This window comes from Manacus candei, unplaced genomic scaffold (assembly GCF_025592945.1).
Source record: "Manacus candei isolate 608988 ecotype Guabito, Panama unplaced genomic scaffold, ASM2559294v1 h1tg000071l, whole genome shotgun sequence".
NCBI classification, from domain to species: Eukaryota; Metazoa; Chordata; class Aves; order Passeriformes; family Pipridae; genus Manacus; species Manacus candei.
The window spans coordinates 3,420,802-3,443,243 of record NW_026138119.1 but is presented as its reverse complement, the minus strand read 5'-3'; the positions used below and the strand labels follow the sequence as shown (position 1 = coordinate 3,443,243).

The following is a 22,442-nucleotide window of genomic DNA, read 5'->3' as shown; positions in this document are numbered from 1 at the left end:
CCGAGCAGAACACGTAACGTGGGCCTGGGGAGCCTCTGCAGCCCATAAACTTCAGAGCAGTTTGCAAAAAATAACCCCTTGCTTTTTTGCGTGACAGCTTTCACATGGAAGGAGTGTGAGCACTGTTGACGTGCAGCAAACAGCAGCACTGCAGGAGGGGAGGGAGAGCAGTGGGAATCAGCCCCAGGAGCTGGGTTAATGGGATCAACATCCATATAGGGCTCGTTTAGCATGTGTCTTAATTTCCTGGTTTGTAAGGAATGAGTTTTGTATTGCAGGTTTTATTTTTGCACTTGGCATAGAGCTGGACCCGCTGATTGCCTAAAAAGCCTCCTTGTGTTACAGACAGCTCTGATTTCCCCCAAATAATGCTGTGCCCCTGCTGCTTTCCCTAAACATCACATAACCAGCTTCAAATTCAGCAGAGAGGGAAAGTGTTGGGATAATTGTCAGTAAATAGCAGGGCTTTTACCTTACTGAGTGTGTCATTCAGTCCTCAGCAAAGAACTGGGCAAGCTCAGGGAGTTGTCTCTCATGGCCAGTGATGGATCTCCTGTTGCTGGGGCTGTTCTCAAGTAGACTGAGCTAAAACAAACTGTGAGAAACAACAGTGTGTGGAAGAGTGTGGGATTTAGGGTATATGACATGATGATGGAGAAGGAGATAGTTCCCACTGTAACTGCATAAAGCTCCTTCCCAGGTGTAGGGAAAGTGTGTGCTGGTTTCAAAGGGAGGTCATTAATAATAATGTTATTAGCATCTAATAAGTGTTTTTCATCTCTGTGCTGCTCAGACATAACTCATCAGCATGTGACAAGCTTCTGGCGAGGTTCCTCCTGCCACACAGGATTTGGGACAGGTCTCTCCTGTCTGTTCAGAGGTTGCCCCGAGCCAAAGGCAGGGTGGTGGTTTGCATGGAGCTCCTGTCCCACGGGAGCACCATCCTGCCACGGAGCCCTGCTCAGCCTTCGGCATCACTGGGAGCTAGAGAGGTGCATGACATGACCTCCATGGGAATAACAGCCTCAGAAGATGGTTGAACTCTGGATTTGTGCTTTTAACTAACCAGTTTCTCTTTTCTTTAGTATTCCCTTATTGTATGACCTCAGCTATCCCTTTCCCACTCCTGGGGTGACTTGCCATGTTGCTTCCTTTGCTTTTTTTGTCTTTAACCTTTTTTTTTCCAGGGCCTCCCCCTCTGCAAAAATGGGATTTTCCCAGCAGAGGCCAGGTCCAAGCAGGATCCTCCCTTGCCACACTCCCAGGGGGGCACACAAGGAGCAGCTCTCAGGCTGGGGCTGCCTTGGTGTCTTCCCCAAACCTCACCTCACCTTGAACCCAATCCTGAGACCCACTGACCACACTGGTGGGAGAGCAAGACCTCAGATGTCTGTGTGATCCTGCAGGTCTGAGGATGCTCTGGGATTTCATGGCTAAATAACACCCATAGCTCCATGGAGCCTGGAGCCCAGAGTGACACTGTCCCTCCTCTGTCCCCTTCCAGCTGTCCAGGAGGAGAGGCAGCGGGGGAAGGACCGCAACGAGAACGAGGTGGAGTCGACAAGTAGCGCCAACGAGGACATGCCTGTGGAAAAGATCCTGGAAGCTGAACTCGCTGTGGAGCCAAAGACAGAGACCTACATCGAGGCAAACATGGGCCTGACGCCGAGCTCGGTGAGGCACCTCCTGCCCCTGCCCACTTGGGGCACGAGGGGTGGCTGTGGGGCATCAGGAGAGGCTGACCATGGGTACAGCCCTGAGCCTGGGGCACGGGGGGGGTTATCCTGTGGGAGAAGAAGGAGCTCAGAAATGCAGCTCCTTGCCTCTGCTGTACACTCCGTGTGTGAGCTCAGATGGAAGCACGTGGAAAGCAGACCCAGCAGCCACCAGCATTGGTACTGTTCTATCCCACAGCCACAGGGAAGGCACAGATACTGTGAGGCGTAATTAGAAGGGCTCGCAGAGAAGATTTTATTTTAATTAACAGCCCTCAGTGCTAAAAGGCAGAAAGACACTCCATGCTCTGAAGAGCTCAGAGTCCAATGGAGCCAATAAACAGACCTGCGTGGCTGAAGTGCAGAGAGATAAGAGCTGTAAACTGAGGGTGTGACTTTTCAGAGGCAGAATTACACAGCTGCTTGGCTCTGAGAAGAGAAAAGCTGCACAAATTTGCCTAGAGATTTGCTTTCATGTTCCTTTCCCGTTTAGAAACTTGCATTATGACTGGGCCTGCTTGGAGCATCTGGGCTCTAACAGGACCTTGTGTAAACAGGAGAGAGATGACAGGGAAATAGGACAGGGCTTGGAGCATCCTGGTCTGGTGCAATTCTTAATGCTCTCTGCTGGGTGTCTGTGAGGCTGAGATGATGAAATGCAGCTATTTCTAGCAGGTGGAAGGGCTCTGCAGTATTTATGTTCTGCTACAATAATACTTCATGTCTTCTTCTATATGAGGCTTGGAGGGTTGAGTCAGAAATACCTCCATCCTTGCCCATGGCATGATGGAATGAGATGATCTTTAAGGTCACTTCCAACCCAAACCATTCTATGACTGATTCTGCTTGGTGGGGCTGGACAAGAGATTTCAGAGTCAGGCTGCTCCTAAGTCTTAACTGGCTCTGGGGGATGCTCTTTTTGGCCTTCACCTGCAAGGACACCTTATGGCTGGATCCCTTAGGTGAGGCTTTTCAGTGAGTGTGGTATGGATAGGGCTGATTTGGACACTCGAGGCTTCCTGATGTGGACAGAGCCAGTTCCTCAGTGAAACTCTCCAGAATCAGGTACAGGGTGTGGTGCTCACCTGCATTTGAGAGGAGGGTCCCATCACCATGAAGCTGCAAGGGACTTTTCTGGGTTTGGAGGAAGAGGCAGCAGTTAGTGAGGGGCTCAGAGAGGCTCTGGCTGCTCTCAGGATTAAAAACACTTCAGGGGAGTTGGAGCCAGCGTTGTGCTGACTTGAAAACAAACCCCAGAGAGCGAGCTGAAATAAATGGCTTCGTCTGGCACTGCGTCTCCTCAGCCTCTTGTAGCAAATTGAAAGCTGGTTCCTGCATAATTCAGCACGCATTACTGTGAACAAGGATGTGTGTTGCATCTAAATAGAAGCAGGAGGCTTGTTGAAATGCCCTATTATTGTCAGGCGGCTTCTGCCGCTGAGGTGACATTTGTAGCAGGTTTAGCAGATGTATGAGATCAGCAGCTCCCAGGGACGAGGCCACCGGATGAGGCAAGGGAAGATGGAGGAGGAACCGTCCTCCCAGCCCTCCCCTGGGAGCCCAGGTGATGCAAAGGCAGACAAATCGAGTCCCTGATAGACAGGGGGTAAAACACAAGCTGTTTGCTATTAGCCTGGTGTGTTGGGTCCTTTGGTTTGTGCCTCTGCACCTTAGTCCATCTGCAAGGAATGCTTCTGGTAACCTGCAAGGACATTTCCACCTGGCTGTGCCAGGTTGGGATGGAGGTGACAGGGTGATGTACGAGTTAACACCCTCCTCTCCCACATGGAATCATAGAGTAGTTTGGGTTGGAAAGTTCAAGGTCACCCCTGCCATGGGCAGGGACACCTTCCACTAGCCCAGGTTGCTCCAAGCCCTGTCCAATCTGGCCTTGAACACTTCTAGGAATGGGTCCACTTCTCTGGGCAACCTGTGCCAGTGCCTCACCACCCTCACAGGAAAGAATTTTTTCCTAATATCTCATCTAAACCTACCCTCTTCCAGTTTGAATCCATTCCCCCTTGTCCTGTCACTACATGTTCTCATGCCTGTGACTGTCACCTTGTGCCATGGTCCCCTGGCTGCTCTTGGAGCAGGTACCTGTCCCTGGACAGTGAGGATGGGTTTTCCTCTGCCCCATGTCCCTGGCTGCTGGGAATCTGTGCTCCTGTGGTGGAAGCACCACCGTGGATGGGCTCCTGGCCTCTGAAAGGCAGAGTGTGTAACTGAGAGGTGTTATCCCCATTAGCTCTTAATTGGCCTTTGATGTCTGGTTCCAAGTCACCAGTTTCTGGAAGATGTCCCCAAGCTCCAGTTTTCCAAGAGGATCAAGTGCCCTTTCATTTTGTCACACTCCAGCACCCTGCCCTTGCTATTTACTGCAGGAGGGGATTTGCTTTCCGTGCACAGGGAGGGTTTCCAGCCCCTCTGTGCCCAGGCAGGGCCCTCTGGATCTGCAGGGAGGATACTTTTAGCTGCCTCTCACTCTACCTTGATTAAGTTCTGGCGGGAAGTGCTGTGGTGGTTCCGGGAAGTGCCGTGGTGGTTCCAGGAATTGCCATCTGAGGTGTAATTAAAGGCTGGGCCCCTCGCTGAGGCTTTGGACAGAGCACCAGAGGTTGGGTACATCTTGTGCTGCCCAAAGACCCCCAGTGACAGCCTGGGCCGGGGCACCTGCAGCCCACCTTGTGGGTCCCAGGTGACAACCTGCCCAGAAGCCACCCCTGATAAAAGCTTTGGCAAAAACATCTTCCTTGCCTAAAATACCCCTTTTGTGGGGCTGTGCAGGCACATGCTGGGTCAGGTTGTGCTGGAGCATGGGCTCTCCCATAGGTCATGTCCCCTCTGGGGCACACAGGGCTCCATCCCCATCCCACAGGAGCCAGGATGCTGGGTTTCTCTACCTGGCTGCTCCAGCTGACCAAACTGAGATGGCTTGAGGTTGGAGACATTCCTATAGGCTGCACCACAGGTGTTCCTTCTCACCCTTCCTGAAAACGCCTCTAAATGCCAACATTCCCTGTGTTTCCAGCAAAACAACCCTGCAAAGCTCCTCCTCACACCTCCTCCTCACACCCAGTTTAGCAATTTCCTGTTGTCCAGAGGGAAATCCCATCTTTTCTCCCTCTGCCAGGTAAAAGCCCCATCCCTGCTCACATCTCCCTCCCCAGGGGAGAGCCTCAGCTCCCTGGGAGCTGCTGGAGAGGGGCAGAGCAGGGGGGCCCATCCCCACAGCAGTGCCAACCCATGCCCATCCATCTCTGCACGCAACAGCTGAAAATACCTCAAAGGCGAGTGCCCTGAGCTTGCCAGATCCTGGTTATTTTAAGCCTGGAGAATGGGAGATGGTGGCCATGAGGCAGAGAGTTTGGGTTTGCTGCCAGGGCACAGCAGAGAGGACTGGGCCAGGGTCTGGGGCAAGGCTGTGGGGGGCAGGAGGGTGACTGAGCAGCGTGACCCTTGTTTGTCCAGCCTGGGAGAGGGGTTTGGAAGGTTTAAAGTGGTGAGGAATGGCCTTGCAGGGGGAGAGGTTACACTGGTGGTCGTGTCTGCTCTGCCTCTGAATTCACACCCCATTCCCCCTGCAGTCCAGGGGTGAAGTAAACACTGCTCCTTCTGGTTTGGAAACTGCTCTTTTAAGGACATGGAAGAAAAATAATTGTACAATCCAGGCTGCTGGATATCAGCAGGGATTACAGTGGGAGATGTGGAAGGGCTCATACATCCCTGTCCAGAGAGGTAAACCCTACACACACACTTGTACCAGTGAGCTCTGCCTCAGTCAGGGTTAGACAGGCTCTTCCAGTTCCTAATCACAAACCCACTTGAGCTGTTAGCAGTTCCTTTAAACAGGGATTTGGTGTGTTTAGGCTGACTGTCCTCCTTGAGAGCAGATGGTTTTTGTTACTGGATAATATTTCAAAGGAAAGGGGTTTTCTCTTTTTTTCTGTAATGCCCCCTCTGGTGCTGGTTTATCGAGCTGGGAGATGCTGGCATGGGGAGCCTGCCCTTCCCTGGGCTGGAGGTCCTTTGATTCATCAGTCAGTGTGATGGATATTGGTTCTCAGCACTCCCAATTCCCGCTTTGGAGCTTGCTAAAAACTATTAAAACCCATGTGGTGGAGAGGCCAAATCACCTCCTCTCCCTGTGACTGATAACATCCAGCTCGGGGGTGGCAGGGAGGCAGAAAGCCCCTTCAGCTGCTGCTCCAGCCTCTCCTCTCCTTGCTCTGCCTTCTCCAAGCCTTTCCATTCTCTTTTTCCTGGCAGCCCAATGACCCAGTGACAAACATATGCCAGGCAGCAGACAAACAGCTCTTCACCCTGGTGGAGTGGGCCAAGAGGATCCCCCACTTCTCCGAGCTGCCCCTGGACGACCAGGTCATCTTGCTCCGAGCAGGTGAGTGGGATGGGAGTGCTGCAGCTCACTGGGACAGGTACTACCCTTAGATTTAGGTCCTGGCAGCTTTGAAAGCCTTTAACTGATTCTGAGTAACAGCCTCTGACCGTTCAATCTCTAAATAGGATTTAAAAAGCCCCAAGGGACACGTGTTGCTGAATGGGATCCAGAACGTGGCACCAGCTGCCAATCAGCTGAAAAATGGCCTGGCTTCATCTCTCATGAGTGAGGGGCTCAGAGATGGGTGCTGGGTGATTTAAACCAAGAGACTTAACACTCTGCCTTCCTCCCAGACTGAGACTTGAGAGACCAAGTGGGCTTGGGCCTCCATGAAATTTCATCCAGCTAAAATGTTTGATCATAATTAAAACCAGAAAGGGGAGAAAACTATATCACCCTCCTTCTCCCACCCACCAAGATGAAAATAAAATTCTCTGGGCTTATTTTAAATTTCCTTGTGCAGCAGGGGGGCTGCAGGATTTGGGAGGTGGAAAGCAGTTTACTGTAAAAAGGGTCTTCCCCCATCGAGTGAATTCAAGCCCCTGCTGCTGTACAGAGATCGTGGAGGGCAAGAAATCAGAGCAGAGCTCAGTGAGGATGTGTTTTAGGCATGAAGCTCTTTGTAAGCTGGGGACTTTGAAGTCCCTGGCAGTTCTAAAAGTTCCTCTTGTTTCCCCAAAATTCACTTTTGTAGGGAATTCAAGAGGAGAGAAGCCTGCAGAGTGTGACTCCTCTCTCTGCACCCTTCTGACCTCGAGTCTCTGTAGAGAAGATGCTGCTGATCCACCTTGATGGCAGCATTCTGACTTTTTACCATAGAAAATGTGTGTCCCCCCAATAAATCCCCATGAAATTGGGCAGAAGAGTGTTGTAAGGACCAAGTGCAAGGTATTCACATCAACACAAAACATAGGAACTGTTAGAACTCTTTGGGTCCAAGGTCTGTCCAGGTTGCTTCAGGAGAAGCTGTAGGGACTCTAGGGTAGGAAGGTGATGGGATCAGTGTTTTCCCTTTCCCACCACACCAACTCTAGCTGCCATTCTGTTTTTTAAGGCTGACTGTAGCCCAAGTGCACGAATCTTTAAACTTTGTGCAACTTTTTATTGACTATTAGCCCATACCTTGACCCTACACACAGATACCCCGTTCCCCTCAGAACCTCTCTGACATCCTTGACCTCAAGAGTGTCTGGTTGTTTAAGTCACACTGTTTGCTGGTGTGTGTTTTCCACTTATTTTACTGAAAGGGGATTTTTATAGTCACAGCTCATCTAGTAGTCTGGGAATGAAAATTTTTGGGGGGTTATTCTCTCTGCAGACTTGGCCAGGTCCTGCACCCTCCCAGGATAACTCCTGCAACCCCTTGGTGAAAGTGCTCCTCTGGCTTTTCCGTGGGTGTCAGTATTGCCAGAGCTGGCTCCAGGCCCTCTATGGAACGTACAAAAATGTGTTTTTGAAGAGGGTCTCTAGAGCCTCTCGTGAGAGTGGATGAGCAGGGAAGCATCTCTGCAGGAATCTTTGAGAGCTTCCTGCAAATATCTCAGGGAAGAGCTGGATTCAGACCAGATTCCCTTTGTGAAGAGGGACCAAAACCCACAACAACAGCTCTGGGTTTTCCTTTCTCTTTAGAGGGCAGCTAATGGAAGCTGAATGTTCCTGACCTGATGTTCTCCCCCTCGGGGCCACTCCATGGGCAGGAGCAGAGGGGCTGCAGACCCCGTCACATCCCAAATTTCATGGTGGCTCTAACCCCATGGGAACGAGGTTGCTGAGCACCTGCAGCAGCTCCAGTGGGCTCCCTGCTCTGAGTGTCTCTGCCAGGGCCTCAGATAACCTCCCCCAAGTCTTTTAACCAGTGGCTCTATGTATTATTGAGTGTGGAGAGCGGCCTGCTGAGAACAGCTGCCCATGAAATATTAAGGTATTAAAATTCAGCTAAGAGTGTCAGTCAGGTTCAGTCATGCATCCTGGGAGGCAAAATAAGTGGAGCACACATCTTTGGAGGAGCAGTGCTGGATGGGCTGGCAGCAGCTCTCCTCAGATCCTGAATCATTTAAAAATATTTCCCTCTCTGAGCTTTTTGGAGGGGAAGGAAACCTGACTTTTTAAGCCTGTTTTTCCCCGTGTTTTCTCGTTTCCAAGCTTGCTAGGGCTGAGACAGGAATAGCCTGATGTTTTCTCAGCCTGGCAGAGGATGCTGAGCATTACATCTCTGCAGCTGCAGTTGGTTTTGTAGGGCTGGTGGGGAAACTTGGCAGTGAGGTGGATTGTCACAATGGTCACTGCGCTGCCAAGGTGCCTTCCCTATCCCAGAGGAGCCAAAGCATCCCTGGAGGCTGCACAGCCACCTTGTGTGGTGAGGAAGGAGTCACACAAATTGAAGAAATCTGCTCTGCTTCTCCAGAGCTTGGGCTCAAATGCAAAAATCTTGGGAGTAGACTTCTTTGGTCTCTTAACTCAAATTTTCTGCCTGTGGTTACACCTAATATTTCCTGCTTGTCTCTATTTTGTGAGCTCTTTGGGGATGTTCTGGTGAAAGGACCATGTAGAAGCAGCTTCCCCATTTCAGCTGGAACATCCCAGCTCTACATGGGAATAATTTAGCTGAAGGATGTTGATTAATTCAGTGCTCCTTCCCTGGAATAAGCCCAGCTTGGAATGGATGTTGTGAGCCAGCTCTGGTTTTTGTTGGTTGGAGCTGCATGTGGAGCTGCCGTGGGTCTGTGTGTGATGGCTGGTGGGAGGCACCCCTGGCACCTTCCTGTGGGTCTGGCTCTGGGAGTTCCTCTTCATCCAGGGAACACAGTTTCTTCAGGCTCCTGGTGCAGTCCCACATCTTCTCCTCCGTTCTCCTTGGGTTTCACAGTGTTGCAATCCCTGTGAAAGTGCCAGGCCTCACCCAGTAAATAGCCAAATAAACGTTCCCGTGATTGGGGTGGAAACATCCTGTGGCCACTTAGGAAAGAGTGAACTTTATTCCTTGTCAACATTTCTAATGGCACAACCCATGGCTGCAGCAGTAGGTAAATACAGCACACATGGACCTTGTGTTTATTCCAGTCAGTGAGACGCGACGTGTTCCTGTGGCAGGAGGGGTGAAGGATTGTTGTGTTGCTTTTCCAGACTGGGAAAAAAAGACACCAAAGCCAAATATCCTGATGTTTCTGGACCCTGCCAGGCAGCCCTGTGCTCTGAACTCCAGGACATGTTCTGGCTGGGTAAATCAGCCACGTGACCGGTGTTGCAGAAGAACCGTCTTCTCTTCCCAAAAATGCTGCTCCTTGGTTGAAAGTCACCAAAATTTCCACCCTTCAAACTTTGCAGCACGTCCTCTGGTCGTGGCTTTGTTTCAGGCATTCTTGAACTGAGCCTGTGATGGATTTAGGAATTTAAAGAGGTGTTGGATTGGGAAGGGGAGCTGGAAGGTGGGGAGGTTCCATCTCCCTTCCCTTCCCTGTAACTAGGTCTGGGCTCAGAGGATGTGTTTCCTATATCCCAAAATAACATGTCCAGCAGATAATAAGACTAAAAGCTGGTTTCCAAGCAGCTATGGAAGCAGTTCATGGAGCAGTCATGGATGTGGGACACCCCGGTGCAGAGAGCAGACACAATCCCTCCCAGTATTGACACAGCAGAAGCAGCAAACCCACAAGACAGAGTTTTCCTGGTCCCTTTTACAGAGCTGAATGATGGTGAATGAACTTTCGTGCCCTGTTATGGCCTGAAAATGAGCCCAATTAAGTGATAGAAAGCGTTGATAGGTGTGGAAGTGCTGGGAGGCAGCGAGTGAGGGCAGAGGGGAGCACAGGGCTCCACACCCACATGAGGTTCACAGCGAGAGGAGCAGGCAGAGCTGTTTGCTGCCGTGTCTGCACGGTTTATAGAGGAAACTGCTTCCCTTATTAGCGTTATATTTTTAGTGCATTTGTTTCTTAATGGTTTTTTCCTTCCCTGACATCCAAGAAAAGGCTGGCTCCCCTCTCCCTTCCCACATCCAGCCACGTTCCTCCAGCACGTTCCTCCTCTTTTTAGCACTGGGGAGGTGATTCGGATTCCCAGACCCACTGAGGTGGCTCTAACCCGCAGCCTTGGTTGTTCTCTCCTCCCCAGGGTGGAATGAGCTCCTAATTGCCTCCTTCTCCCACCGCTCCATAGCTGTGAAAGACGGGATCCTCTTAGCCACCGGGCTCCACGTGCACCGGAACAGCGCGCACAGCGCTGGCGTCGGGGCCATCTTCGACAGGTGGGCAGAGGGAGGGAGGATGGATGGATGCATGGATGGATGGATGGATGGATGGATGGGTGGATTGCATCTCAAAACACCTTGCCTGGACATCCCCATGTCTGTCTCTGCACCAAACTGCCTCCGTTCCCCACGTTGCAACCTCGGAGGAGCCCGGGATGAGGGTGTCCATCCCATGGCGTGCATGGAAGTGTTGTGGTCCCTGTGCAGGCCAAAACATTAAATCCTCCTCTTAAACCTGCAAAACCCAACAGCCCAGAACAGGGAGAACGCTGCCCAGTGCAAATCAAAGCCTCTTTCATGGGGTCCAGATGCCTTCTAATGTTACGAGGAGGCCACTCCATTGTTTCTTTTCATCTTTAATTGGACCAAGACGTGATTTTATTTTCACAATGAAAAGGCACCAAAAATACTCAGCAGGTTCCACGTGCGTGTCCCGAGGGCTCTTTAATCTCAGGCTTTGGGAAAGTGTTTTAAAGCCAGACTTCCAGGGTGTTTGACCCACAGTGTGGCTCCAGACGCCGCTGAAATGCCGATTTCTCTGCCTGACACTCGTCTTGAGGCGACTTAGTCGAAAGCAAATCACCTTTGGTGCTGTGCCTTGCAAGGAAATTGTTCTTCAGACCTGGGTGACATCATTTGTTCCTGTGAGGTCATAAGTGCAAGATCATGACTTCCCTGCAGGATCTAACATGAAAAACTGGGCAATCAGTGGAAAATATTTCAAGACCGGCACCTGCGGTAGGAGCGAAGGGAGCAATAAAAATTACCGGCAGAGGAAATTACTTTTAGGTACCTGTTGGGGTGGGTTTTTATTATTATTTTTTATTTTTAGGCAGCTTTCTCAGGTGCCAAAGCCTCTCGGTGAATGGATGAAGCCAGTTTTTATGGCCCCTGTTGTACCTCACGGGAACTATTGGTGTTCCTAATGAGCTATTTTTGATAGAGGAGGAAGATGAGGCCACATCCTCAGCTGGTACAAGCGAGCACCATCCCCTGGCTTCGTTAACTGTGACCAGAGGAACTCACTCTGGTTCTGACACCTGGGTGTTCTCATTTCTCTTTAACACTGACGCCTGTGATTTCTGTGTCCTTTGCAGAGTATTGACAGAACTCGTGTCAAAAATGCGAGACATGCTGATGGACAAGACAGAGCTGGGCTGCCTGCGAGCCATTGTCCTCTTCAACCCTGGTACATGACTGTATCTTCTCTCCTGTGCCCTCTTGGCTGATGCTCTTTTGGCACCTCTTCTTCCCTATAAATCTCCACTGCAAGTAGCTGAGGACATCCCGTTACCAAGGACAGGGCAAGAAGGAAGAGAGGCAAGGGTGAAAGCTGAATTAAGTGCTGCACAGGCACTGCCACCTTACAGGCATGTCCTGTGCAGGTCAGGGGTGGATCTGAATCTGTGCCAGTGCTCTTATCCATTCCTCCCTTTCACAGAATCACAGAGTGGTTTGAGTTGGAAGCACTTTAAAGTTCATCCTTTCACACCCCGTGTCATGGGCAGGGACACCTTCCACTGTCCCAGGTTGCTCCAAGCCCTGTCCAACCTGCCCTTAAACACTTGCAGGGGCAGGCACGGCTTTTCTGGGTAACCTGTTCAGTGTCTCACCACCCTCACAGGGAAGAATTTCTTCCTAGTATCCAATCTAAGCCTGCTGTCTTTCAGTTTACAGCCATTCCCCCTCATCCTCTCAGCTTGCCCCCCTTTTAGAGTGACTCTGTGAGAAGAAAGTTCTAGTGCATGAGGGAATTATCCCTGAATCGAAGCAAAATTGAATGTAGACATCCTTTAAGAGAAAAGTACAGATTAGAGCAGTGCCAGAGCACGGACATTGTTGTCTCTGTTTCCCGATCTCATCATCCAGAGGGTTTTATTACCCGTGTTTCTGGAAAAGCCCTTTGCAGACCTGGAGAGGGTGAAAGACATGAAACGTGCTCATAAAATACACAAGAACTTGAACATCTGTCAGCAGTTTGCTTGGTTCCACAGACTCCAGGAAGGTTCATGCTGCTCGCTTTTCCCCCCTGGCCCGAGCTGCCCAAGGGAAGAAGAAGGTTCAGTGCCAGGGCTTGTCTCCAGCATTTTGGGGAGCAAATCCCTGTGCAGCAGGAGCCAGCTGGCAGCCTGCACATACCTGCACAGCTCTGCTCAGAGGGTGTCTCTGTATTTTAGAGCAGGTCAGTCCAGAGCAAAAAATCAAATGGAAGTCAATGATAGACCTCCACATCCCCAGCCACCCCTCCCCTCCCTTCCCTGCCCTCTCAGGAGCACAGTTTGTGCCCAAGCACGGCTCCTTCCCTGGATTTTCCCACCAAACCCAGGCCAGGCCATTTCAGCAGGGTTTATTGCTGTTTCTTGGGTTTGTTTTTCTTCTTGGCTTTTTTTTTTTTTTTTTAATTCCCTGCCCTCCTTGTAATCACCAGTAATTTATTGTCTGTAATTTGGGATTAGCCGTATATGGTAAAAGAAGGGGAATCTGGAGAGGTTCCCGTGGCACATGTGCTTGGGGATATCGATTTCTTGACTGTCCCTTTCACCCTACTAAAAACAGATCCTGGCTGTGTCACGGGGGACCTGCCAGAGCCGGGGCTTCTCCTTTAGCCCCAGCTCAGGGCTTGTGCTGGAGGGAGAAATCCCACAAGCCCAGGATTTAAGGGGGGCTTAAACCCTTCAAATGAGGGACCACTGGAATGAGCCAAAACGGTTGGGGTGGGGATATGAAGTGGAATAAACCAGATCTGTAGTCACAAGGCAAACCTTTGAGGGCTCGAATGCTCCCCAGGAGTTGTTTGGTACTGCCCCAAACACCCAGGGCTCACACCCTGCATCCACGCTCTGCCCTGGTCTGGTGGTGCTGAGCGGGATGGAGGGAGCTGGGGAGCTCATGGGGGGTCCTTGCCTGCCTGGAAAGCCTGGAGATTTTTTGGCTGATGGTCTTTTTGTTGCCTTTCAGACTCGAAGGGTCTGTCGAACCCGGCCGAAGTGGAGGCGTTGAGGGAGAAGGTGTACGCGTCGCTAGAGGCTTATTGCAAACACAAATACCCCGACCAGCCCGGGAGGTGAGTCCCCTGTGCCCCCTCCTCCTGCAGCCTCACACCCCAGGGAAACCCCCTGCAAAGGGTGCTGCATCCTGGGGCAGGCCTGAGGGATGTCCTCGGGGTCGCACCAGCACACAGCTGCTGAGTCCCTTCCGTTTGGGGCTCTCTGTTCCCAGCTCTGCTCAGAGCCAACATTCTCTGCAGATAAACCCCTCATTCCTGCCTGTGAACACCCTCAGAAAATCCCCCTGTGCAGTGCAGAGAGGTCCTTATTCCCACGCCAGTAAATCCATCCCAGCCAGGACAAGGTGGGCAGACCTGAGGAGCCCCGGCTCCCGCGGCCGCAGCAGTGGGATGAGCACATGTGGGAAGGGGGTATCATTTCCCTTTTGGAAACCACGGAGAGCAAACCACAGCGAAAATAGGACTCACATGGAGTTAATTTTCGGTGGCAGATGAGCATCATTGCTGGGAAGTGAAAGCCTCAATTGATGCTCTTTTCTCCCCTCCCCGCCTCCCCCAATCCAGCTGGGAATGGGAGGGGGAATTAGGAATGCTTTCCTGGACCGCTCCGGAGCTGAGTGGGCGCATTTTCCCAGTTACAGCCTGAAGCTGGCAACTGCCAGTTAAGTTACTGACAGTTTTTTGAGCAAGCAAGCAAAGCACTGGAAACTGCTACTGGTGCGTGGATACTGGGAAAAACAGCCCAAGCAACTGGGATTTGCATCCCACCTGCATTCCTGGTCTTGTATGTCTGGATAAAAAGAAGGAAGCTCTCACAGCAGTGAATGCAGTGGGCAGATCATGCCTTCAGAAGTAATGTTGGACCTTCCTCCCTCCCCGCTTTGGGTGCCACTCTGCTGGCAGATGAAGAAAGATGGGTTGTTAAGGGGCTTCTGGGGTGTTCTTGGTTGGCTTGTGGCAGGGAGAGTGAGGGTGAAGGTGCCAATGGGTGCATTTGAGTTGTGGTGAGGAGGGGAAGTGAGGGATGAGCACAGTGCACAGAGCAGGGGTGGTTACCTCTCCTCCCCCAGGTGGTTTGTGTGGACCCCAGGCCAACTCTCAAGCTGACTCCTCTCCCAAAAAGTGTTATTAAAATGCATTTCTGAAGCAAATGCAGAGCCAGAGCCTGCACTTTGGTTGTTGTGGTGTAGCAGAAGAGCTGTGCTCACAGCCAACCATGCCTGGAACAGGGAGAGCTGCCTTGGGAGTCATGGCCAGCAGCTCTCCTGGATTGTTCCCTGGTATCCACAGACAGGTTGTGGTGCCCTTGCACGTGCTGCTGGACAGGGGCTGGGCTGGGTCTGGGCTGGGGGTGGGCAGGGGACTGTCACGGGGACAGCCCTGCTCTTCATCACCCAAACCACCGCCAAGCTGCTGTGCATGACTGAGCACAGTCACTGAGCCACCAGTTCAAACCAGTTCCCCAGGGCTCTGCCTCCATGCTCAGTGATGTGTAAGGGAGTGTTTTAAGTCCGGAAGCTGCACCAGGAGCTCTGGAGTTTAATCTCTCACTGGCTTTGATTGACCTTGGGCTGGGGACCTCTTTGTGTGATCCCCACACCTTTCCTTGGTGACCTTAAAGGTTTTGCATGCTGAGGGATGTCCTGAGAGCCGTGACCGGGCACTGCTGACCTCACCCCATGTCTCCTACGGTGCAGGGCAGGGGTGGAATAATCCCAGGTGGCTCGGGAGGGTTAACTCGTGGGCTGGGAGTCCGGAGTTGCACAAGAGCTCAACGAAGTTCTCAGGAACTCTCTCCATCCTCCTGGTCTCATGGCACAATGTGATCACCATCTGAGGCTGGAAACAAGTTCTTCCTGTGGTTGAGCAAACTCCTGCTCGAGCCATGATGGGTCCCCTCCCCTCTCCACACTGTGGGATCACTGGCCTTCCCACCATTCCAGGTGCCTTCCAGTGTGGGGCTTCAGCAGAGTCCCCGGCCAGCAAGAGCTTTGGGAGCACCATGTAAACACCAAAAGAGAACTCCTCTGCAGCAGCAGGGCAGAGAGAGGCATTCCTAGGAAAAACCCACCCATGCTCCCCCCCTGCAGCCCCTGCTGCTCCAGGGGGTTCCTACGTGACACCCAGCAGCCGCAGGGAGTCAGGAATCAGGGCTGTTTTCTCCCCTCCCAGCCCTGGCACGTTGTGCTCCAGGCTGGTTATCTCACAGTTAAACATATCCGAGGGCTGGAGCCATCATCTGGTTTGGTTTAAAGTGAAACTTCCTGAATGGGATGGTAGGACTGATTTGTTTTTCCTGGCTCTGCTCCCACCGTTCTCGCCAGCTCAGCAAAAAAAAAAAAAAAAAAAAAAAAAAAAAAAAAAAAAAAAGAAAGTAGGGAGAGAGAATTGTGCATGCATGTGTAATATCTGTGTGTTTGTGCATGTCTCTATGTGTGTGTGTGTGTTTTCTGGAGGGTCCCCTTCTCTCTGGGTCTTTGCTTATGTTCAAGCCCTGCTTTTTGTAGCAGGAAAAGCAAATAACTACACAGCTACACTCCTGGCCATTAAAGGGCTTTTTCCTGTGTGGGGATCACTCACTCAAGGGCTTTGTACCAGGAGGTGGTACTGGGAGGTGAGATCCAGTTGCTGCCTGCACCCCAGGGCATGGGCAGGCAGAGTGGGGCCACCCCAGGGTGCTCCAAAGCACCCTGCAGGAGCTGGTGGCTCTCTCCTGGCTCTGTAGCCTCTTGCCACCCTCAGAGCCCTACACACGGCAGCTTTTCCATGATATGGATCCATTGGGCTCATCTCCATCCCAGCTGGCTCCTGCAGTGCTGCTGGCTCTCCCCAGCCCCCCTGGCTCTTCCCAACCCTCCTGCCTGTCCTTCTGCCTGTCAGCTCTTGCTGGCATCACGGGGGTGACCTGATAGCATCTACTCCAGGCAGGGCAGGCTGGGGAGAAAGGGCTTTTGTTCTACTGGGGCTCCGTACTGGGCCTGGAGAAGGGGAGCACCCTGTGTGCTGGATGGTTTGCAGGGTTCCTGCCAACTTCTGTGTCAAAGCCCTTGTCTCCTTCCATTGGCTTCACCCCCGAGGTGCCTGCAGCCCATCTGTCAGCCAGGTTTCTGCTGTGCCAGCAGCCCCAGGGCTCAGCTGCAGCTGGGGATGGCCAGCAGCCCCAGTGAGGGCTGGTGGAGCTGCCTGGGAGGTGCCCAGTGCCTGCAGGAAAGGGACATCGCCAAGCCAAGTGCCAGCTAATGCCACTCACCATCTCCTCCATCCCCTTCCCGGCTGCTTGCCCTTTTCCCTGACCAAAGATCCAGCTGCTGAAGCTGTTTGCACCTCTGCCTGTGCCAAGGCTGGCCCCGTGGTGCCTCCTTGCCGTGGCTGTGGTGTGGGGACCCCACGAGCACCTCAGGGTGCTCACTGGGTGGTGATGCACATGCACCAAGCCAGTGGTGCACCCCAGTCCAGGGCTGACCTTTCATTTCTTGTTTTACCCTCCCAGCTCAGCTATGAGCACTGTTTGTTGTGGATATCCACCGTGGCTACCTGATCTTCAAGGCTGGGGACATAATTAATGATTTCTCTGCACAGCTCTGGGTGTAGCCCCGTGTCTTTGGCAGCAGGAGGTTGTGTCTGACTCCCAACCCTTCTGAGCTTTGGGGGGCCGGGCAGAAGCGGGGCTGGAGGTGGGGAGGTGTCTGACTGTGCCATGTCTCCTGTCCCCCAGGTTTGCAAAGCTCCTGCTCCGCCTCCCAGCCCTCCGGTCCATCGGCCTGAAATGCCTGGAGCACCTCTTCTTCTTCAAGCTAATAGGAGACACACCCATCGACACCTTCTTGATGGAAATGCTGGAAGCGCCCCATCAAATGACTTAGAGAAACTGCTGCTGGGTCAGTCCCTCGCCCGGCCGGGGGGTCCCGCGGGGCCCCTCCCTCCGCTTTCCTCCTCCGCCGCCGCCCCAGCCCGTCCCTCCCTCCTCACCCCAGCGCCGGAGGCACCGTCTGATCCGGGGGGGGACCCCCCGCCGTCCTCGCCTCCTCATCGCCTTCACCCCTGTCCGTTTGCTGTCACTGCTGCATCTCCAGACCTGCTCGCTGGTCCCCTGCGCTAGATGTAGAGAAGTGGGAGCGGAGAGAGCTCGCCACCCACCCCCTGCCCGGCCCCCGCCGTGCCATGAGTTTTGGGATGAGCCACCAGCCGGGCTTGGCATCACCCAACCCCCCTCCGTGGGTGCCCCGGGGCAGGAGCGGGGACGGGGACAGTCCCAGCCCTTTCGGGGGGCAGTGGGGTTTGGACAAGCTGAGGGGAGTGGCTGAACTCGCCGGATTGCAGCTGGCTATTTTCAGAGGATGGAGTTTTTTTTGAAAAAGAGAAGAGAAAAAAAAAAAAAAACCCAACCAAGAAAAAAAAAAAAAAGAATTCTATTTTTGGTTTCTAACTATTATTAGTAGTCTCGGTAGTTACTTTGCGGAGGGAGAGGCGGCCCGGCCGTGCCCCGTGAATGAGTCACCCGTGGCTGCACAGAGCCTTCTCCTTCCAGTTCACAGCAGAGGATTTGGGATTGAGCTGAATCCCCCCCCTAAATAACAGGGGAACCGGTGGCACAGGGAGCTGGGTCACCCTCTGTGCAGAGCGTGCACCTGAAAAGTCCCCCTCTGCCATCCCAGAGGGCGGCTGGGCATCGCTGCTCTTCCCAAAGATGCCTCTGCGCTGGGTGTGGAGCTGCCCACGCGGAAAGAGCCGGCTGGAGCACTTGCTTTAAGGCTGCCGGGGACTCCCTATCGCCCTACCCCAGCTCATGGGGGCCTGCTGGGACCCCTGCCCTCAGCACAACATCCCGGCATGGCCCCAGAATCCCAGCATGGCCCCAGTATCCTGGCACTGCCCCAGCATCCCAGCATGACCCCACTCGGGGGTTTTGGCTCACCCAGGAGGCTGCTCCTGTTGTTTCAGCCCTGCAAAACACTGCAAGGCAACAATTAGTGGGAGTGCTTGGCCAGGCTGGTTAATTGCAGCTGTTAATTAGTGGTGAAGCAAGAACAGGGCTCCCCCTCCCCTGAATCTTCCCCATTGGGCACAGATGTGGGGGCTGAGAGGTCCCAACTGGGTGGGGAACACGGCAGCACCCACCCCTCCTCCTGTCTGGGATACTGAGAGCACCAAGAGCACCTTGGCTTTTGCACAGTCCTTTCCTTGAGTCTTGGTGTGACAGCAGGGAGATGGACAAGATTTTGGGGATTAGGGACACGGTCCCAAGAGCGTGCTCACACCCCACAAGATGGGATTCCCCAGGGAGCGTGTGGCGAGAGGTCAGCCAGGGACCATCTCACCTCATCAGGGGTCTCCAGTGCCCCACCAAAAACTCGAGTTAGAGAAAAAAACAGAGCAGAGCAAGCGGTGAGGGATGTTGGGAAGGGTTTTTCTTTTCCTCTTGGCAGGATGGACTGTCCCAAACACACCGTGGGACAAGCGCTGCGAGCCAAGAATGAGGTGCCTGTGGTTGGCCTGTGGCCAAGGGCTTCCCCACCGCTTCCATGTCCTCTTGTGCTTTAAAACAACAAAGTATTTGCTCCCAAAGATCCTCTTCTTGCTCCCCATGGGTTGTGGCTGGTTGAAAACACCTCCTTCGTGCCCGGAGGGGGGGGTGGAGCAGCACCCACCACCTCACACCTCTGGTTCTGAGGGGACACAGTTGCCACCCGCCTGTTGTCATCCCGCCTGGCAGCTGGAGTCCCCAGCTCCATCCCCTGCAGCTCAGCAGGCCATCTCACTGCTGAAAAAAACACTCAGGATTTCAGGTCAGAACTTCCCCCTCAGGCTGGCCCGAAGTGGCAAATCCGCAGCGGCAGGGAGAGTGTTTTGGCTGCCTTTCCCCAGCAGCCTGCATGCCGCCGAAAATATTATTAAACAGCTTCACCCTGCAAGAATTTGCCAAGAAAACTAGGCAAGAGAGATGAAATCTGGAAAGGGTGCCAGGAAACACGAGCAGGCTGTTCCCTGCCAGCGTGAGGCTGGCGCAGCCCTTGGGGGGTGCAGGGAGGTGTCAGCTCCCAGTGGAGCTCTGCCCGGAGCCCACCCAGCCCCTGGGCAGCCCCCAGGCCGGCTCTTCCAGCAGAAAGGAGCCTGGAACTTGCTTGCCAGAGAGGATGAGGATGCTTTGGGAAAGTTGGTGGATATTGCACTAGAATAAACCCGCTGTCCTTCTCTGTTGGGTGGAACCACTTTTTTTTCCTGCTGGATGGCTTGGAAGGGGCTGCTTGGTGCTGGGTGCTGAGCTGTGGTGGCTGCAAGGTGCTGGGCTGCACGGTGGGAGCTCCTGTCCCATCCCATCTCCTCCCATTCCATTCCGTCCTGTCCCTTCCCATCCCATCCTATCCCATCTCAGCCCATCCTGTTCCATTTCATCCCATCCCATTCCATTCTGTCACGTTCTGTCACGTTCCATCCCATCTTGCATTCCATCCCACCTCATCCCATCTCATGCATCCCATCCCATCTCATCCCATCTCAGGCCATTTAATCCATCATGTTCCATCCCATCCTGTTCCACTTCATTCTATCTCATCCCAGCTCGTGTCATCCAATCTCATCCCATCCCATCTCACCCTATCCATCCCATCCTGTGTCATCCCATCCCATTCCCATTAGCATTAGCCCTGATAAAATGCCATGGGCAGGGGGTATCCCCCACAGGCAGTGTGATGCCAAGGGGGAGGCTCCATGGGTTCCAGGCTTCCCATCAGGATGTGTATCCCTGTGCCTCAGTTTCCCTGCTGGAGCAGCTCACAGCCTCAATCCATGCCCGTGGTGGAGGGGGGTTGGGGAAAGGCTGAGCCTTGTCCTGGGATTTCAGTTTTCAGCAGGTGAAGGGGAGTTGGGATTCCCAGAACACGGGTGATGAACCCCCAGGCCCCACCCCACCCTCTCCATTCCCAGCCCAGCCCTTCCCAAGGGAAGGAAAAGCTTTTGTGCATCCATAACATCCGCCACAGCAGCCTTAAAGCAACGTGCTTTGCATGAGTTTGAGTCTTTCATTTGTATTCTTTTCACTTTTTGGCTTTTTTTGTTGTTGTCCTCATCATAATAACGCTGAGTATGGACGTGCTTGTTTGGAGAGGTGAGACATGGCTAGAGGAAAAAAAAGGCACATTATCCACTAGAGAGGTAGGACTTTGATTAACCAGATCTTAGTACTCTTGCAAAAATCTGGTTTGATTAGGGTGATCTATTTCTAATTATTTTTTGTTTTGTTTTGTTTTGTTTAAATTCCTTTTTGTTGGTGGGACAATCTTTAATTTTCTAAAGATAGCACAAACATCAGCTTTTCAGCCACCCGTTGCCACCCCGGGTGTCCCTCGCTGCCTGTGCATGTTCCAACACAAGCCCTATCCCAAACCAATCTGAATCCAGCACATCCCAGGCCCCTCCATGAGGATGCTGAGGTTTCCTGGGCGCTGGAATGCTGAGCTCTGTGGCCAGGGGGGCCCCCAGGAGGGGAGGGAGGGGCGAAGGACCTTCATCTCCGCAGCACCCGCGGGTGTACGACACCCACACCGACCCCTGACCTCTCCACCCTGGGAAGGGGAGCCCTGGGCTCAGCTCCTGATCCTAAAAAAGGCTGGAGCTGGCAGGAATGTGGCTCAAGAGCTGATGCTGTCCCCATCAGTGAGGAGTGTGCAGGAGCTGGTTTAAGTTGCTATATGTGCGTGTGTATACATGTATGTACTGTAGATATATACACTGTATAAATACCCTCACTCACATATACAGATATTATAACTGTAGCAATTACAGACTTTTCGTGGTTTTTTGTGTTTTAAGTCGATTCTTTTTCCTATTTTTTTTGTCCTCGCTTTTTATTTTGTTGCTTTTCTTTTTTTTTTTGTTTGGTTTTTTTTTTTTTTTTGCTCCCATTGTATCCAAATCCCTTTCCAAATTGGCAAATGCCAAATCTGGATCTGTATTCCTCGAGGCAAAGGAACTGCATCTATTTTAAGATGCCTTTTGTTCTGTTTTATTTTGTTCTGTTTTATTTTGTTCTTTTTTTTTTTTTTTCTTTTAAGCAGGTGGGTTTGAGTAAAAAAAAAAATAGCTTTAGCAATTCCCAATACTTAGTGATGGATGCCTTGGCTATGGGATGCATAGATAAAAAAAAAATAACATTAAAATTTAGAATGACAAAAAAAAAAAAAGAGAAAACATAAGGAAAAAAAATATCTAAAGCATCAATAAAGTTAAAATCTATTTTTGTACAAATGTAATTTTATCCCTTACCGTATTCTTGGATATTTTCTTTCTGGATTGTTTTGTTTCTTCTACAGAGATTGTTATAAACTCTCTCTATTTTTTCTCACTTTCTCTCTTTCTCTCTGTAATGTTCAGCCACAGGGATCTGGAGAAGAGGGAGAAACTTCTGACTGTGTTTTAAAGGCTTTATATGAAATCTCTTTTGAAATAATTTTTTTGAATGAACTTTTTATTTTTTTTTTCCCCCACTTCCAAAATTTTTTTCGGGGGGGGGCAAGGGAGGGAGGGGAGGGAGGGCGTGGGCTGGTCTAGGGGTGTCTTTTGTCACGTATATCCGGCGTTCCCGCAGGTCTGTTTTACTGTGAAATCACTACCGTATATTATTATTCACTTTAAAAAAAAAAAAAGGTAAAAAAAGGAAAAAAAAAAAAAAAAGAAGAAAGAATTGCTGCTGGAAACGCCAGTATTTTGAGAACAATTGTATTAGAATTGTGGAAAAAATGAGGAAAAAAAAAAGAAAAAGAAAAAAAAAGGAAAAAAAAAAAAGAGAAAATATATGAGCATTTTAAAATATAACCCAGTCCAAGTCCTCTTTTGTTCTTCACTGGTGTGTCCTGAGCTATTCATTCAGGTGGGGAATTGTCCCCACGGGGGGTCCCCATCCTTCCTTCTCAGTGCGAGTCTGACTAAATGCAGCCTGGAGTAAGTTCACCCATGGCAGAACCACAGGGGGAACCCCGAGTCTCAGCCAAGGAACGTTTTTCCTTTTCCTCAGGTTTTTTTTTCCATGAGTGATTTTCGCATCCCGTTGACATCTCCAGCTGGACCTGCTGGGGACCC

General features: G+C 51.8%; 1 protein-coding gene across 2 annotated transcripts in view; it reads left to right on the top strand.

Moving 5' to 3' along the window:
* The window catches only part of RXRA (retinoid X receptor alpha), a 106,131-nt gene extending 83,953 nt beyond the window's left edge, over positions 1–22,178 (top strand). For both annotated transcript variants that reach the window (XM_051807667.1, XM_051807666.1), the window contains exons 5-10: positions 1,505–1,674; positions 5,985–6,114; positions 10,225–10,357; positions 11,458–11,549; positions 13,319–13,424; positions 17,083–22,178. In XM_051807667.1, coding sequence (XP_051663627.1) covers positions 1,505–1,674; positions 5,985–6,114; positions 10,225–10,357; positions 11,458–11,549; positions 13,319–13,424; positions 17,083–17,230 — 779 coding nt within the window. In that variant the 3' untranslated portion in view covers positions 17,231–22,178. The remainder of the gene's footprint in view (positions 1–1,504; positions 1,675–5,984; positions 6,115–10,224; positions 10,358–11,457; positions 11,550–13,318; positions 13,425–17,082) is intronic.
* The last annotated feature ends 264 nt before the right edge of the window (positions 22,179–22,442 follow it).